Genomic DNA, 18,807 nt, shown 5'->3' with positions numbered 1-18,807 from the left:
ACAATTTGTAATTTCTTTTTACTGCAAACCATGTAGGTCTGAGGACAGATGTCTGCAGAAGTCATGAACTTAAGTTAGGGACTTTTATTCACATTAACTAAGTAATGCATTCAAATGACATACAGAAGTGATGATAGGGTAGCCCTTTGTTGCACAACACTTGAGACCTTATGAATAATAAGACCAGGCTGAAATGTGTGAGTTTTCCTGGGTGTCAGGGGTCTGAACTCTATCCTTGATGAGTAATGCTGTTCCCGTTCCAGTCAATTCACAGCAGCAAGATGTCCAAGAGTTCACAGCATGTCACAGCTCAAATCTAAAGCAGCAACTTGCAGGGTTCTGCCTCTTGTAAACATCTTCTCAGTAGTGGTGTGCAGAGAGCAATTCAAAGTCTGAGAAAGAAAACTTGCTCGCCAACATTTCTTCCAATTGCCTTGTAACACAGGAAACAGGCAAAAGGATAGTGTGTTTAGGGGAGAACTTGACATTAGTACTGTAAAGGAGGAATGGAACTTCTCACATAGACACCAGACAATTCCAGTTTCAGTAAAGAAGTGATAAGCCTGGTGGTCAAGTCAACTTGGACATGACAGGCCACCAACAGAACTACTATTTGTTTTTTTAGAATTCATACACTGTGGCCCAAATTAAGACTGGTGTCAGTAAACACACAGAAAGGAAAGGGTCCCATTTATGGTGTTTTGGTTGGACCTTCGTAGGAGAGGGCCAGTTGGCAGCTCATCCACCAGGGGTGCAGCTAGAAAGACATGTGTTCCTGACTTATGGTTTACTGTTACCACCCCTAGTCACCTAGAGGTTCTCCCTAAGGATGGAGGTACAAATTGGGTGATAATCGTTTCAGCAAATATAGGTTCTGCTGTTTAAAAGTGAAGTAAATCCTCCAGGCATGCAGACTGTTAAGTCCAACAAAGTAAAACAAAGGACAGAAAATGGACAGAGCTGCACAATGCATCTTTCTAAAGTTGTGCACAGGACATTAGTCCCAAAAGAGACCAAGACCCAGATGCCTATTTGTAATATAGACTCACAAACGTCAGGGAAAGCTATTCACGCCAACAAAAGGAGAGAGCAATACATCTACAGAAGAAAGGTGGTAGAGTCAGTGCAGTAAAATAGGGGTGAGGAATTCCTACAGCCCGATGACAAGGATATATTGGAAACGAGTTTTCCTGTTTATTTTGACCTAAGGACAAGTATGCCCAACCATGCAGCATAAATCGTTTAGCTGCCAGTGTACAGTCCCATATTATAGATCTGTGACAGAGCTGCAGTTAAGCTAAGAGTGTATCCATATGTTAATACTGTTTGAATATGTATTTATGGTTCACAAATGCAAAGCCGTTATTAATAGAGTCAGCGCCCTACAGAAATGCTTCAAGATCAAATTGCACTACTGACACTGGTTCCAGTATAAAAATGCATACGCTCGTTTTCAAACTTTAACAGTATGAGGCTATGGTTAATGCTCTCTGGTTAGCTGTAAATAATTTCAGAAGTTTGAAAGTATGATGAGCCTTTGCTTTCAAAATAAACTGTCCACAAAAACAAATGAGAGTAGAAAAACAAGCCTGGCTACATTACTATGAAATGTTAGACATCATTTGTTTGAAGCATCATTTAGTAAAATATGTTTGATACATGCTAATATTTCCAAAACATATCTATGGTGGAAAATCACTGTAACCAGTTTCGACAAGATTATGGAACACATGAAAATAAATAATCCATGTATTTTGCTCAAATCCCTAAGTAGTGAAGCTGGTGTTCATGTGTATGTCCTCCCCGATTCGCAGGCTGCTGCTCCCCCAGCAAAGAAAAAGAAGGGGATAGTTTGTGTACCACTGAAGAAGGTGATTCAAAGATTTTATCTGGGCACATTGTACTTAACAATCCTTCAATTTCTTTTTACCAACTCTAGACCAATCTGCCTCTGATCTTCCTTATAAATGTAGAGATTCTGATAAAAGGGCTTATTGAGAGAGTTAAAAAAATCCCCCAGATATAGCACAGATCATATCCATGCTTTGCAGCCAAGCCCTTGACTAAGACATGATCATGTTTTGATGAGATTCCAGGGTTGGGAATAGTTTCACACAATGGCCAGGAGACTGTATTGTGATTAATTTTAGACTGGGGTGTCTTGTAGGCAATTTCATATACCAATTATCATGTATACAGACCTCTCAGAGCTTTTTAAATAAGCCTCCTCATCATAGACAGACTAATATCTTTTTTGGCGTGCACAGTGCCACCTTCTCACTATGTTTACAACATAACCACTTGCAATATGCCACCGGATTGCAAAGACTAAACCTGTCTTTTACATTTATTGCTAATTCTAACTCTGTTACAAAGGGGTTTAATTGTATGATTGACACAGGTTATGGTATCTCCTCAGATACTTTTAATGTTCTTTCCTGGAATGTAGCAAATTTATTGTCAAACTTTGATAACCCTAAATGATTCTTCTTAATAACACAATTTGATTAGAAGAAACTTGGCATCTGCCAAACTGACATCTAGAAGGTTATACCTAATTTGCTGTGTGAGCTAACACCTCAACCAACAGCCCCCGTCCCCCAAATTATAAATCTACTTCCTTGGCCACCAACTCACATATTTACAAGCTTTATTACTGAGTATTATTGAGTACTGGAAAAAGTCACAACAGTATTAGAAAAACTCAGAAAGCCTTCCTAAAATGATAACTTCCTAAAATGATAACTTTAGTCAGAATAATATTTGCAATGTTAAGCTGTCTCAATCTTTGGAGCTCTCAAAAAGTACCATGGCTAATGTCCATTCAATTATTCTTATGGGGAATTTAAAGTTATATCTGTGTCTAAATGCCTGTCAGTCAATATGGGGACCTCATACGTAGCTGGAAGGTGCTGCTCTCCATTTTGGGGACAACATACCTGAAGAAGCAAAGGATGATGTGAACCACATGTATAACTTAATAAATACAAGAGCTCCATAGTTTTGATTTCCTGTGCTTTTCAACCTCTGCTGGAAAAGGTCAGCATAGTATAAAATGATTTTAAATTTATTTCAGAGTGTGTGAGAACTCGTGCTGCTTTTTTCAAAGTAATTGTGCATAACTTAAGTGAGAAAAACAGGCCTTTTATTTCTTTTAGTTGGTAGATAACTGTGAAGTGGCAGACATTATTCAGGATAAAGGTTGCAGAATAAAAAGTCAACCTTTGAATCCTAATATTTTCCTGAAGGAATTGATGGAAATTAGCCTCAAGAAGATGCTTTGATGTTAATACTGATTCCAATGTTATACTGTCCTGCTAATTCAATCTGTATCACTGTGAAAAGTTTACTGCCAGTTTCTTTTGAACAGAAACATACAAAGCCAAAGAATTGGTTCAAATCATCCTGTACAACAGCCCAATATAAACTATTGTCTGCATTAAAACAATAATTGTGATAAGACAAATATTACAGTATATTTAATATACACAAAAAGTTGTTGATGGCTAAGAAATCCCCTCTACAGGCCAGGGACAAGCTTTAAGCAGCTTGTGCCCTGAAAAACTATTAGGAATTTTTTTAAGTAAGTAATGAATTCCCCTTATTTTGCGAACTATACTACCACACCTTTGGAGCTGACAATTAAAGCTAGCCTACTGATCACACGTTTAACCATCATTTATTCTGGCCCTGATTGTAAGCCTACGCCCAACTGACTTGAGTTGTGGTGATTATGCTTTCTAAATGGGTTGATGTTGAAATTGTTATTTTCTTCTTACATACTAATATTTGGGCAAGGGTAAGGTATGGAGCTAGACGTGAATGCTCTTATAGTTAGAGTCATTTCAAGGAACTATAACTCGTGCCCTAGGGTAACTGTAACTTGCGCCTCCTCCATGCACAGTTTTTTCATCAATAATTGTACTGCAAATGTTGCAATGATAGTATCAATGATGTTATAAAACATGCCATGAGTGCTGTAATATCCGGGGTAATTAGAAGTGCATGGTAAGGGCGCAAGTTATAGTTATCTTAGGCCACGAGTTATAATTACTTGAAATAACCAACTATAACAGGAGAATTTCTAAGGTTTTGTAACCTTAACATGTGAGCCTAACTATAATGTCTGTGTAACCTTTGTTTCTTTAAGTGAATTTCTATGTTTTATTTTAAATGCTATTTCATAACTATAATGTCCCTGTAACCTTTGGCTTTTTCTGCAAAGATAGATAGATAGATACACAGATAGATATAGTGTGCATATACGTCCTACAAATTGGGCAATTCAGTGAAATTTGCAGACGGTCAAACAATGTCACCTTTGTGGTTAAGAAATTATCTTCAAACAAACATATCCAGGTTTTAGGCCTCATTTAGAGTTTAACAGAAGCAGGTCATCTGCCAAGATAAACATCCCGCTGGCCCTATTTAGACGGTATAGGTATCTATGCGTTCTAATTAGGACGGAGCGGAGATTCATCACTTTTAGGAGAATGTTCGGCATCCACCAAACTCTATATCAGGCTACATATCTGTACAAGCATGTTGCACCAAATACTCAATCCGAAGGAAGTTTTTAAAATGCTGTGTTGGAGGGAGGCATTTAGGTACAAGTATTGAGCAACCAGGAAGCAACACACCTACCTTACAATGAGCAAAATGGCCTGGACCAAAACAATTCCAACTGAAAGAGGCATTGACACTTTTTACCAGACAGCTAAAAGAAACTATGAAAACAAGAAAACCCACCTCAATTTCTGAATCACTTGAATCAGGCTGCGGAGTGGGACCACCCGCCAGGAAAGGTAGCATCGGCTGACCCATTCTTGCCATACGGGAAATTAGTTTTGCTTTTGCCATGTCAGGATTCTGCTAGGGGTGGATTTAAAAAAACTTTTATTTTGTTTAGATGTTTCCATTTCTGAATTAACAATCCAAGCAATTAAAGTACTGGGACTGTGTTCCTGCCACTGTCCACTTACTACCATTTTCCTGACTAGCCTCTCATGTCATCTGCCTCCCATATCCACTTAGCGCTTTGAAGCAGCCACTGAGCTGAATATGGCATTTACAAACATACTATAACATTACAAAAAACAGTATAGGAGTAGGCAGTCATATCTAGCATTTTGCCACAATTCCAAACACATTGAGCTAATGGGCATCAGTGATCCATGCATTCCAAAATACATTTCTGTGATAAGTAGGCTAGTAGGTAACTGAAACACTGACTTTTTCAAGCTTTAAGAGTGCCTATCTAGGCCTACCCAGTTGTTGTGTTCCTCAGGTAAAACTCATTTTCGAAAAACCATAGCAAATAATGAATCTGTATGGCCATCTGTAAATGTCCATGAAAATACATTCCCCACCTTATGAAAGCAGACCTCTGCCCTTTCACATTAGTACATTTCAAACTGAGGAAATTGCAGCACAGACAGATGTTTATGGTTAGCTTGTGGTCTTTTTCTACCACGTTCACAACCATCCCTCCATCACTACTGCGAGTGACACTGTAAACGAAAGAAAGAGACAGTGGTGTGCTCAATTAATAATTCTCTTTAATCTATGTGAAGTGCTGGAGCAACTCCGTTTACTCAGCAAAGTGATGTCCTTCACAGATGTGACACCAACTTTTCCAAATCATTTTGCTAAACAGTGCAAAAGCTGTATGGAATATCACATAATTCACCCACTCAGAACCACTTGCCAATACGGCAGCATCTCTGCTACCAATCAGTCTCACCGGTATGCCCAGCCATGCAGGTCATCTACCTACCGCAAGTTGTTCACTGATGGAATTTGACTTTGCCCGAACTGCTGGCTCACTGAACGAGGGGGGAAAACGTTAAAATCGTCAGTTGTTTTAGTTTCCAACTATAACAAAAGCATCATTATTACTAGGCATGAAATGACAACCGGATAGCAAGACAAAGGAAGGAATGTTCTAGGCCAGTGGATGAGCAGGTGATGTACCAGTGCAATTAGGGCTCTAGGATATATCACTACAAGCAGAGGAACTGAGACAAAGCAATGCAAATGGAGACTGGTGCAATAGGCAGAGTGGTGAAGAGTGGGACATGGACTAGATGTAAGGTAGTGTGCATGGAAAGCATGGAAGGGACAGTGCCAGAAGTGGAGGGATGATACTATATATGCAGGAGCTCAGAGTTGAGGAAGCACAAATTGTATCTGTGGGGTGAAGCAGCGCAGGCCATAATTAGGGGATGAAGCAGTGCAAACAGAAGCTGGTGCAAGTAACTGCAGTGAATACTTTGTAATGTGATTCAAGAGCTGAGAGGAAAAGCAATGTATTCATAAAATCAGGTAAGTGGGCAATGCGGTCCAGAGCTGTTGAATGGAACTATATGGTTAGGAGCCATTGGAAAGGGAGCAAGTAGGTCAAAAGCTAGGGATTTATTTATTCACTGACATTTAGTTACAAGCACACTAAACAGACTCCTGAAATTCACAACAGGGCAGTTTGGTTAACATTTTATAAACCTCTTAAAGTGCAGTGTAACACTGCAAAGTGTGCTTTGGAAACCCACAACTGTATATTATATTATGCACTGACTATACAAATATATGATGTCTTGAGCTGTGGATGAGACAATGTAGCTGGGGGGAGAGAAAGAGACAATGCAATCAAGAGCTGGGGGAAGAAAGTGATTTGTGAAGGAACTTGGGAAGAGTGGCAACATGGCCAGAAGCACAGCAATCAGACAATGTAATCAAGAGCTGGAGTAAACAACAACCAGGTCAAAAGCTGGTGAACAGTACAGCCTGGGCAGGATAAGTTTACAGGGCAGTGTTGGATATAGTTGGGGATAATTCAGCGTAGGTGGGAACTGAATGATCTAGGAGCAATGGGTTGTAATTCTTGAACGAAAGAAGGTGCTCGGGCCTCACAGGATTTGAAACATCAGTTGCAGAATGGCCAGGGGAAAGGTCACAGTGTTGGAATACAGGGTAAAATGCTGGGAGAACATTAGACGAAGCTGGAGGTTTATGAGGATAGGAAACTATGTCGCATGAGGAAGAATAGAAGAGGAGGCTATAACCAATGATGGCACTGGAGGAGCAACAGCTCAAAAACGGTCAGGGGTTTCTCTTGTTCCTTTTAAAGAGAAGTCCAGGCTGGCAGCTCGGGATGGACTGTTCTTACTGGAATAGGGACAAAACTGATTTCTATATGGCTGGTTCCTGTCTGTGGTTGTAAGGTGAACAAAAAAAAAAAAAAAAAGGAGTGAAATGCGCCCTGAGTCTACAAGTGGCTCAGATTAATTCAGGCACTCCACCCTTCTCTTTTTCCATCAGAGAAGCAACAGCCTGCATCTCTCAGTAGGCTTAATATTAAGTAGCCATCAACGACTTAATAGCGATAACACGCACAACTTTTTTTTATAACTAAAAAAAAAGAATTACAAAAAATTCATTGATCAAGCTTCAATGTATTTATGTCTATTTATTCACAGTTTCTCTAGCACAACCTAGTGCTATTCAAAAGTGTATGTGAGACAAAACACAGTCTTCTTAACATGCTGAGAATCTACACTAAATCTACACTAAAGAAAAACTGCTTGGTGACCACATATAAATGGTAACGGTCTAGAACGATTGACAGCAGAGGATGAATTAGAAGGAAATAAAAGATTAGGGAGTCCTCTAAAGAAAACACACAAAATCTGGGAGCTTTCCAGAATAGAATAGGCAGCTTCTGAGACATACCTACTAGATATGGGATTTTTGTTATCTACAGCTGAGTACTCTGATTAGTTACTCAATGGGGGGGTTTTAACATCGGATCCAGTGCCTGGAGCAAACGACGAGGCTGTGCAACTACAAGAGATTCAATGAGGAAGGATATTTCACAAGAGCAAAACAATCCTATGTGAATAAGTTTCGTTTTCTCATGAAGAAACACAGGTGTAGTGTGTTTTTGTCTGTTGTTGATTCTTTTAGGGTCATGAAAAAAAATATATCACATTTTACGTTTTCATCCAAGAACAATTTCTGACATGAATATAAAATAGATGGAAACCCCTTGCCCACTAATAATGGCAAGAAGGCAGCTTTATTATTGGATTCCTCTTTGAATTCATTTATATTCTGTGGTCCACGGAGGGCTCCAAGGGCGTATTTTAATTATAACACTTTTCACTCTTCTATTCCACTGGTCATCTGAGTCGTATTGTAATAATTCAGTCAAAAAATGAAGTGTTTCGTCACACAACTCTGTTTTAGTGAGAATTAAATGGGACCTTCATGTTAAAAATGTGTTCGGAAAGGTGTTATTTATTTATTTAATTTCTCTTACCGCCGTTTCACATGTTTAAAAAGGAAAATTATATCAATTGTGATCTATTATGTCTCCCTGAGCTCTATGTGTGAACATATTTCTGAGCGTAATATGTGCCATATCCGAGTTAAAGGCATTAATCAGGACTGGGCCCGAGGGTTGCACTTTTTACCTTACCCTACCCTACTGCTAAACTATCCTCAAGAATGGTGCTAGAAAACATAGGCCAAAACATATATTCACCTGACTCCAATTACAGTATAGATACGATGAGACGACACTGCCTTATTTAGTTATTCTATGACCAGATGCCTACAAGCCACTTGCCACATAGCTGAGTTTTAGCTCCTAGAGGCATACCTCAGCCTGTATTACCACCAACCTGCTCCTGAAGGCGACATGATGGCAAGTAGCATGACTTGCACAAAGTTTTCTCCTATTCTTGGTCTATGTTATTTCTCAAGCATTGCACAGCCACTGTTTCAAGAAACTTGTATGGTGATTAACGTGAATGCTTACCCAGGCTTGGGTGGCACTGTGATTGGAGGTGGAAAAGCAAGGTCAGCTGAAAGACCATCTGAGATGGGGACAGGGGAGGGTGCTGCTGAATCTCTGGAACCAGTGCTCTGCTTGTCAGATCCAAAGTCCTTCATGAACTTCACCTGAAAAGAGGAAAAAAAAGTTCAGAATTAAAGTTCAGAGGCTACAATCTATCAGTGTTGCTTTAACTCACGTCTATGTTTTTCCTTCATTTTCCTCCTTGCAGGTTTCTGATCTCAAAGGCACATACAAATGAAACTGATCACACCATTACAGTCAAAGCAGTCTTCTCTAACAATCACTGATGTAGTACTCTCCAGGTTCATGTCTGACCTCTTTGAATGTTCATGTTCTGTGGTTCTGTTGTTCTGTTGTTCTGTTGTTCTTCCAGAGACTGTCCTGCAAGCATGTGACCGAGTCCTCTCCTCTAATTGAAATACACCATCACCATTGGGGGTATCATCTTCTAATTTGGGTAGGCTGCTACTTTGAAAGAACAACTAAATATATGTGCCCTTTATACTATCACTTCTAGGTGAAAGTAACTTGATTAGTGTGTTTGTCATTATGTGATCACTGAAACGAACATTTTCCATTTCCAATACTTAGAACCATCACCTTGCCCTTCAACCTCATCTTCCCTCTTAATATAATAATCCACTTACTGCCCCTTAACTACCTAATCCAGGAACTTTGGGATCCAATACAGCAGCCGCAAGCAACATGTATCCTTTGGCTCAAACGGCATGGCTATCCACTTTCACCGACTCAATAGCAGCAGCATTCCACCTCATCCAATTACGCTAGGAGCCTGATGAATACTTTGTACTTGGAATGCTAAAATATTTTCAAAGGTCCACTTAGACTGAACCATTGATGCCATCCCACTTCATCTCTCAAATACATGGCAATCCTAACCAAGACCACAGTCAGCTAATCTCCCCATATGGAATACTATTGATAAATTGTATTGCAGGACGTGTGTCAATATATAGTTGTGTAATGTGCCACTAGCCTTCCTTTGTTTCTTCTTGTGACATCAGAATGGTTTATGTCCAACTCTATTAATGCATATACTTGTGTAATACTGGGTGATTTATGTTCAACATTTCGTTTGTAGTTGGTCTCATAAAATCTCTTGGCAACCAAATAAATACAAACAGAAAGGCAGAGGAAGAAGTGGGACAAAGTCAACAGCTTAATGTAAGTCTGAAATCCCCTTTCAACTTAAAGGGATATTTGCTGCTGGCATCCCAAAACAACCTGTAGTAGATAGGAAGCTGGAGAATTGTGCAATTTTGATATAAACAAGAACAACATGATACACTGCGATATATTCTTCAGAATATGAGCAAAGAGCAGGATCCAACAACTCCCCATTATGATTTTTCTTTCAGGATTAATGAGGGATAGTATACATAATACTGCCTGGCAAACAAAATGTTCCCAAAAAGCAATGAATGATCCACAAGACAGCACTGCAACAGGCCTATAGTGATCTATCTGGAGGTTATAAAGTAAATAACACATATGATGCTCCAAAAATTCCTCACAGAGAGAATGCACTACTGAGATAAGTGGGACCAAAAAGGAATCCCAGATAAAGACTGCAGGAGAAAGTGAGAAAGACAGACATTAAGAAAGTAACAAAGAGACCATTGGGAACTCAACCATCTGGTTAGAGGTAATAATTGTGATTTCAATTAACAATAGCTATAAAACTGTAAGGGGCAATAGCTCCAGAAGCATGACAACAAGGTGCAGTTACCAGAACTCCACCACCTTTCTTGGTATGAAGATAAGCAAAGCCCTCTGGGGCCGGAAAGAGGCAGACAAAGGCATCTTAAAGGTAGAAGTAGGCCAGGTATGGTACGGGATCATCAGTACTGAAAGTAGAAATGTGCTTTCAGCTCCAAACTCCAGATAAAGCATTGTCCCAAGACTTTAGCCTTCATTTATTTATTGGGAGTATCAGAAAGTGCAGTTAAAGTTTTGAGTACATGTCACAAAGGAGCAAATTTATAGTGGCTAGGTACAGGAGAGGTGGTTTGATTACAAGTACAACTATGTAACAAACTTACAATGGTTAAGCTATATTAGAGAGAATTCTGTGTTAAGTTTGCATATGAAGTCAATTTACAATGGTAAATTAGGGGGCAAGGGAGAAAGTCAGTTAATCATCAGTTCATTATCCTGGAGGGGCTCAATTGAAGGGAACTGGCCAGTTCAGTGGAAATCTTTTAAGCATAACGGATTTAAATCACCTGCTGAAGGAAGCAAGGACTGGGTTTGCGCTAATCTCCAGAGGTAGTGAGTTCCAGATCCCTGGAGCATTTCTGATGAATGATTGCATGTTGTAATTCTTTCTTTAGTCATGGTGGCTCTGGAAATTGTGTGTCTGAGCTTTATAGCATGTGGTGACAGGAATCTTGTGTCTGCTGGGCAGTATGGGTGTCTTTAGGTGTGTCCCACTGGCACTCAGCATCCAACTGGCCTTAGGCAGGTGTTCAGGACCATTAGGTACCATTTACTGTCCTCCCAGGGCAGGTCAGCGCTTTCTCAATTATTCTAGTCACAGCACGAGATGTGACTAGAATCTAAGTTTGGTCCCAGCTGAAGAGAAGGCAACCACCAGCAAACAGACTTTCCTTGGCAATTCAATTACCAAGTACTAATGTGTAGGGTCTCCAAGATGTCAAGACGTACAAGATATGGCCTCATGGAGACCTTTATTTATACATCTTTGCAGGCACACATGGGAAGAATGAGCCAACCAAAGTTCTGTTTTGTTCAAATTTTAAAGCATGCTCCCAATCAGAGAGCAGTCGATCTTATTCCTTTTTCCTTTGTCTTCACAAGTTTCTAATGGAGGTAATTATACATAAGGTCAACTGAAAATGATCAAGGTTTGGGGTGTATATCTACTCCTGACAGAGCCAAGCAGATCACTACTGCTAAACAGCACCAACACAGGAAAACGGTGGAGGGTGACTTTTGCTGAGGATTAACCTTGCTACAAATACACTGGCTTGTGGACTCCTTCCCTGACTCCTAGGCAATGAGAAGTGCCCATTGTTTTGTACACCAGAAAGACATGGAGAGCTTGTAGTGAAACCAGCTAGAGACATATGTAAGCGTTTCTGTTCTTAACAAAGAATCAACATGTATTTAAAATTAGACGCAATGCTGATGAGGAAGCATGTTCTTACTCACAGCTGTGTCAAAGTAACTGGCACAGTGTGCAAACACAAGAATGATTTCCACTGAAAACAAATTTTGAGTCAACCAAGACTATACATCAAACTTGCCTTTGTATGTACTTAATGTTTGGTGGTAGGTGCCTGCATACGTTGGCCTCTAAGCGGTATTAACATTTTTCTGAGGTTTACAGAAAACCTAGGCAGCTGTTAAACAGGTAAAGAAAATGCTCTGCACTCACCCGCTTGACCTCCACTTCAAAGACGAGGGTTGAGTCTGGGGGGATACGACCAGCCACTCCGGAAGTCCCATACGCTAAGGATGGAGGGATGATAAGGAGTCGTTTTCCTCCTTTTCTCAGGCCCACCATGCCATCCTCCCAACCCTAAAGGGAAAAAAGAAGAAACACTGAAATAAAATTCAAGTTCACAAGGCTGTAGTATTCAAAACACTTCAACAAAAATGTAAGGAATGACAATAGGAGCAAATCATACTCACCTTCTCCCCTTGGAACCCAGAACTTAAACCAGAATATTTTGCAAGTAGCAGGCACATTTTCACATTTTTGGCCTGTAATTGATCAGCATGGTGCAATGGTCTTATTCACAAAGAATCACCATGTTGATCCTTTACTCAAAGTTTTCCATCTCCAGAATAACCCAACAAGGGCCATTGGTATCTCATCAAGAAGGCTCCAGGCCATACAGCAATGTACCCTGTATTCACTAGCCATGTGAGTCAGTAACTGTTCATGTAAGCATTTGATGTAGATGACAAGCTGGTACTTTTGTGAGGGAGGGAAGTAATGTATTTGCGAAAAACAAAGCTTGCATTTGAGGACAAGTGTTTTTTTTTTTAAATAGCAAGTTTCTGCTTTTCTGTGGAGACTTTTTCTTTTAATATGTGATTCTGCAGCACTACATGCCACAAACAGATGTACAAAGTGACATTTTCCGTTCGATGGCATGTGTAGCTGCAGATACACATGCTATGCATAGACTACAAAACAGTTAGTCCTCCCAAAAAAATAAAAAAAATAGGTGGCTAGCATGTAGGAGTTGAAGTTGTTTGAAATAGTGTTCTTAAGACAGCTTGGCCTACAGTGGCTTGTTGCAGGCTGCGAAAAAACATCAACACAGTATGTTTTGTAAATGTATGAGGAGTTGACCTTGTGGCTACTTTACATATATCAACCATTAGTATGTTTCCTAAAAATGCCATTGACGCACCTTTCTTTCTTGTAGAGTGTGCTCTAGGAGTGGTTAAAAGTTGTCTTTTTGCTTTGATGTAACATGCTTGTATGCATCTAACAATCCATCTTGCTAAACCTTGTTTTGATATTGGAGTGCCTTTATGTGGTTGTTGGAAAGCAAAAAAAAGTTGTTTTGTTTTTCTAAAATCTTTGGTCTGTCTATATAGTACATAAGAGCTCTTTTGAGATCTAGGGTATTAAGAGCTCTTTCTGCCATAGAGTCTGGCTGTGGAAAGAAGACTGGCAATTCCACTGTTTGGTGTATGCAAAAAGGAGATACTACTTTTGGTAGAAATGTTGGATTTGTTCTTAGTACAACTTTATGTTTGTGCACTTGGAAAAAAGGTTCTTCAAGCGTGAAGGCTTGTATTTCACTAACTCTTTTTAAAGAAGTAATAGCTACAAGGAAAGTGACCTTCCATGTTAGAAATTGAATTTGACAAGAGTGCATGGGTTCAAAAGGTGGTCCCATGGGTCTGGTAAATACGATATTTAAACTCCACGATGGAACTGGTGGTGTTCTAGGTGGGATAATGTGTTTTAATCCTTCCATGAAGGATTTAATAATAGGAACTCTGAATAGAGAAGTATGTTGAATATTCTGTAAATATGCAGATATTGCAGTGAGGTGTATCTTGATGGATGAGAAAGCCAAATGTGATTTTTGCAAATGAAGTAAGGAGCATACAATATCTTGAATGGATGCTGTATGTGGATCGGTGTTTTTGGATTAACAGTAGTATAGAAATCTTTTCCACTTGTTTGCGTAGCATAGTCTAGTAGTAGGTTTATGTGCTTGTTTAATTACTTCCATACATTCTGGAGGAACTTTTAGGTAATCAGATTCTATAAGTTCAGGGACCAGATCGCTAGATTGAGAGAATTGGGGTTTGGATGCCTGATTTGACCTTTGTTCTGGGTTAACAAATCTGGTCTGTTTGGGAGTTTGGAATGAGATACTACAGACAGATCTAGGAGTGTTGTTTACCAATGCTGGTGTGCCCATGTTGGTGATATTAGAATCAAGGTGAGTGATGTTTTATGTAGTTTGTTAACCAGAAAGGGAAGGAGTGGGAGAGGGGGAAAAGTGTAAGCAAATATCCCTGACCAATTGATCCATAGAGCATTGCCCTTGGATAGCGGATATGGGTGTCTGGATGAGAAGTTTAGGCATTTTGCGTTTTCGCTTGTTCCGAATAGATCTATCTCTGGTGTCCCCCAGTTTTGAAAGTACTTTTGAAGTACTTGGGAGTGAATCTCCCATTCGTGTGTTTGTTGGTAATTTCTGCTTAGGAGATCTGCCAGCTGATTGTCTATCCCTGGAATGTATTGTGCTAATAGATGAATGGGATTGCGAATTGCCCATTTCCATATTGTTTGGGCTAGTACGGACAGTTGAGATGGGTGTGTCCCGCCCTGTTTGTTGAGGTAATACATGGTTGTCATGTTGTCTGTTTTTTATGAGAACAGTCTTCTGTTTGAGAAGAGGTTGAAACGTTTTTAGAGCAAGAAATACAGCTATTAGTCCTAGGTTGTTTATGTGAAGCTGTTTCTGTTGGGCATCCCATTGCCCTTGAATGGTCTGATTGTTGAGGTGAGCTCCCCAACCGATCATTGATGCGTCTGTTGTCATTATGGTCAGAGGCACAGGGTCTTGGAATGACCGACCCTTTATTAGATTGCTGCGATTCCACCATTGAAGGGACATATGTGTTTGCGGTCCATCAACACTAGATCTTGAAGTTGACAGTGTGCCTGAGACCATTGTTGTGAGAGGCACTGTTGTAAGGGCCTCATGTTTAGTCTTGTTTGTGGAACTATGGCTATGCAAGATGTCATCATTCCTAGAATCTTCATGATAAATCTTACAGTATATTGTTGATTTGGTTGAATGTGTGGTATGAGATTTTGGAAAGCTTGTATCCTTTGTGTATTTGGATAATCCAGGGCTTTTAAGTATTTAGGACAGCACCTAGGTAAGGTTGTACTTGTGCTGGTTGAAGATGTGATTTTTGGTAATTGAGAGTGAACCCTAGCATGTACAAGGTTTCTATCACATAATGAGTGTGTTGTTGGCATTGTGTAAAATTGCTTGATTTTAATAGCCAATCGTCTAGATGTGGAAATACGTGGATGTGTTGTCTTCTTAAGTAGGCTGCTGCTACTACTGCTAGACATTTTGTGAACACTCTTGGATCTGTTGTTATGCCGAATGGCAACACTTTGAACTGGAAATGATTTCCTGCTATCACAAACCTGAGGTATTTTCTGTGAGCTGGATGGATGGGTATGTAGAAATACACATCTTTGAGGTCTAAAGCAGTTATGTAATCTTGTTTTTATAGTAGTGGAATGACATCTTGCAGAGTTACCATGTGAAAATGTTCTGACAGGATGTATAGATTGAGGGGCCTGAGGTCCAAGATGGGCCTGAGCGTGCCGTCTTTTTGGGGAATAAGGAAGTATAGTGAGTATACTCCTGTTCCTTGTTGAGAATGTGGAACCAATTCTATTACTTGTTTTAATAGTAGAGATTATACCTCTTGTTGCAACAGAAAACTGTGTGCTGGGGACAATTTGTGGTATCGTGGTGGAATGTTTGGAGGGGTGGAGATAAATACTAGGCAATAGCCACTGCAGATAATTGATAATACCCAATTGTCTGTGGTGATATTTTGCCAATGAGAGTCGAATTGCTGTAGTCTCTCCCCCCCCGCCCCCACACAGGAGAAGTGTGGAGTGGAAGAGTGGGAAGGAAGTCACTGCTCTTAGGTGGTGTAGTGGCTTGCCTTGAGGTTTGAAACTTGCCTCTGTTCCTGAAATATTATCCTCTATAGGACCCTCTAAAACCCCCTCTTTGATATTGGGTTTGTTGTCCCTGCTTTGTTTGGGAGGTAGAAGCATCAGAGGACAGTGGCTTAAAACCTCCTCTAAACTGGGGTCTGCAAAAGGAGCCCCTATATGGAGTGGTGTATAAAGCCCCTATTGCCTTCACAGTATCTGAGTCTTTTCTCAGTTTGTCAATAGTGGTGTCTATTTCTGGGCCGAATAGATGTTTCTTGTTAAAAGGCATATTAAGTATTGCCTGTTGAATTTCTGGTTTAAAACCAGAGAAGCGTAGTCATGCATGCCTTCTAATTGTAAGGCAGTATTGACACTCCTTGCGGCTGTATCAGCAGCATCAAGGGCAGACCTTATCTGGTTATTGCTCTTTTGATGCTCCTTTGGGAGGTGCTGTATAAGATCTTGCATCTCATCCCAATGGGCCCTGTCATATCTGGCTAGGAGTGGCTGAGAATTGGCAATTCTCCATTGGTTAGCCGCTTTTGTGGCGACCCTTTTGCCAGCTGTGTCAAATTTCCTACTTTCCTTATCAGGAGGAGGTGAGTCTCCTGATGATTGGCTGTTTGCTCTCTTCCTTGCAGCACTGACTACCACTGTGTCTGGAGGGACCTGATGTGTGATATAGTCTGGGTCCGTAGGGGCAGGTTATATATTTTTTTGTCAATTCTAGGTGTGATGACTCTAGCTTTGACAGGCTCATTAAAAATTTGGTCAACATGTTTAACCATTCCAGGCAACATCAGGAGACACTGGTACCTGGAGTGAGTGGAAGACAGTGTGCTAAATAAAAAGTCTTCTTCCAGTGGTTCAGAATGTATAAGCACTCCATGATAAGCCACTGCCCTAGAGATTACTTGAGTGTAGGCAGTGGTGTCTTCAGGAGGAGAAGGTTTAGATGGGTAGAGTTCCGGATCATTGTCCGGAATGGGATCAGGGTCACAGAGATCACATGGGTCTACTGTATCTCCATGTGAATATAATGAATGTGTTGGAGAAGACAATGGTTGTGGACTATTGTGAGGTAAATAAGAAAGCTGTGGAGAGTGAGGAGGAGAAGTAGGAAGAGGTGCTGGTTTCTCCTTTTGTTTCTGTACTTTTGCTGGTGGTTGAACAGAGTCTAACTCCTCTTGAAAAGCCAGCTTTCTTTTAGTCTTTAAACGAGGTGCAGTGATGATTCATCCAGTCTCCTTATGTATATGGATTCTCGACTGTCTTTCATCCATAACCTCTAAATTTGGCTAAATCTCAGTCTCTTCTTCAGAAGCTTTGTGAGATTCCGGCATGGGCTTTGAGATTTGCTTTAATTTTCTCGAAAGTCTGTGTTCCTCGGTGTATGAGAATTTTTTTCGGCTCACTCCGAAACAGAGTGTCGAATTTTTGACTCGGAGGTATGAGGTTGTTTAATGGAGTCTAATGTGGAAACTTTAGAGTGGCCTTTTTCGGCACCGACCCAGGATGTCAGTCGCCAACAGTCTTTTTTCTAGCCGAACCATGACCTTCCGGCAGAGGTGTACCCATGACCTTAGGATGTTTTTTACATAGGGGTGTAGGGGCAGGTGTACTCACATGCTGGCCAGCTGTGATGGGTCTATCATCGTCCGATTCTTGTTCGGAGTCAGTGTCTCAGATAAAACTGCTGTCTGCGCCTGCTCTGCCTCTATGACGTCGAGATGTTCAGTGCTTTTCGACACCATTTCCAGTCTTCAGGCCCTGCGATCTCATAAAGTCTTCTTTGATCGAAACGATCGACAGGCCTCACAATCTTCCTCCCGATGGTCTGGAGAAAGGCACAAATTACAAACCAGGTGTTGGTCTGTATAGGGGCACTTTGCGTGGCACCGGGGGCAGAATCGAAATAGAGTCCGATCCATCAGGCATTCCACGCGGTAGGCCCAAGTTGGGCGCACGCACCCCGAATGGCGAAATGAAGGTTCCGACTGTACCTCTGGTTCGTTGCTAGATTGGAAACGCGTTCGCAAAAATACCGACGAATAAGTAGGTTTTCAGAGGTTTTCCGATTCAAAATCTCAGAACGAGCGTAAACACGTCCAAACTCGACAGCGGAAAAAAAACTATCTAACAATGGAGTTGATGCCCATGCGCACTGTAACCGAGAGGAGTCGTCACTTGATCCTGTGACTCGAAAAGACTTCTTTGAAGAAAAACAACTTGTAACACTCCGAGCCCAACACCAGATGGTGGACTAATGCACAGCATGGGTATCTGCAGCTACACATGCCATCGAAGATATAAATATATATTACATTTAAGGACAGAAATGGTACATTTTCAAAACAGGGCAAGTATGTTTGGGGGAAAATTTGATTATTTTTCCACATGAAATAAGCTGTCAAATTGTGTGTTTTTCAGAACATAACACATTTCCAAAATCTATTAGAAGCTGAGACTTAAGCAGTTAGTTACACTTTTTGCTCTGGCTTTCCTTGAAGGCAGAGGGCTGCTATTTTCCAACTCAGCAGGAGGAAGTTCATCATCAACACTGCTAGCTTCTAATGGTATTAATACGACTACTGCTGAGGCCTGACATTTAACAACAGAGTAGTGTAAGTGATATAAATGTTGTTTGAATCTGCAAGAAGAGAGGGCTCTCCACTGTCTGCACCTGTAAGCTCTGTCCTTCTTGAAAGAAAGCGCTACTGGCAACAGAATGAGA

The 18,807-nt window shown here is 40.6% G+C and overlaps 1 protein-coding gene across 2 annotated transcripts in view; it reads right to left on the bottom strand.

The window, feature by feature from the left end:
• The window catches only part of FKBP15 (FKBP prolyl isomerase family member 15), a 353,417-nt gene that overhangs the window by 204,783 nt on the left and 129,827 nt on the right, over positions 1–18,807 (bottom strand). The window contains exons 9-12 of one of the 2 annotated variants that reach the window (XM_069241370.1): positions 12,279–12,422; positions 8,819–8,961; positions 5,777–5,825; positions 4,750–4,872 (exon numbers count right to left, since the gene is read on the bottom strand). In XM_069241370.1, the coding sequence (XP_069097471.1) occupies positions 4,750–4,872; positions 5,777–5,825; positions 8,819–8,961; positions 12,279–12,422 (459 nt within the window). The remainder of the gene's footprint in view (positions 1–4,749; positions 4,873–5,776; positions 5,826–8,818; positions 8,962–12,278; positions 12,423–18,807) is intronic. The other variant, XM_069241371.1, reaches the window with a different exon arrangement.

This window comes from Pleurodeles waltl, chromosome 6 (genome assembly GCF_031143425.1).
Source record: "Pleurodeles waltl isolate 20211129_DDA chromosome 6, aPleWal1.hap1.20221129, whole genome shotgun sequence".
NCBI classification, from domain to species: Eukaryota; Metazoa; Chordata; class Amphibia; order Caudata; family Salamandridae; genus Pleurodeles; species Pleurodeles waltl.
This window is presented reverse-complemented; position numbering and strand designations above follow the sequence as displayed.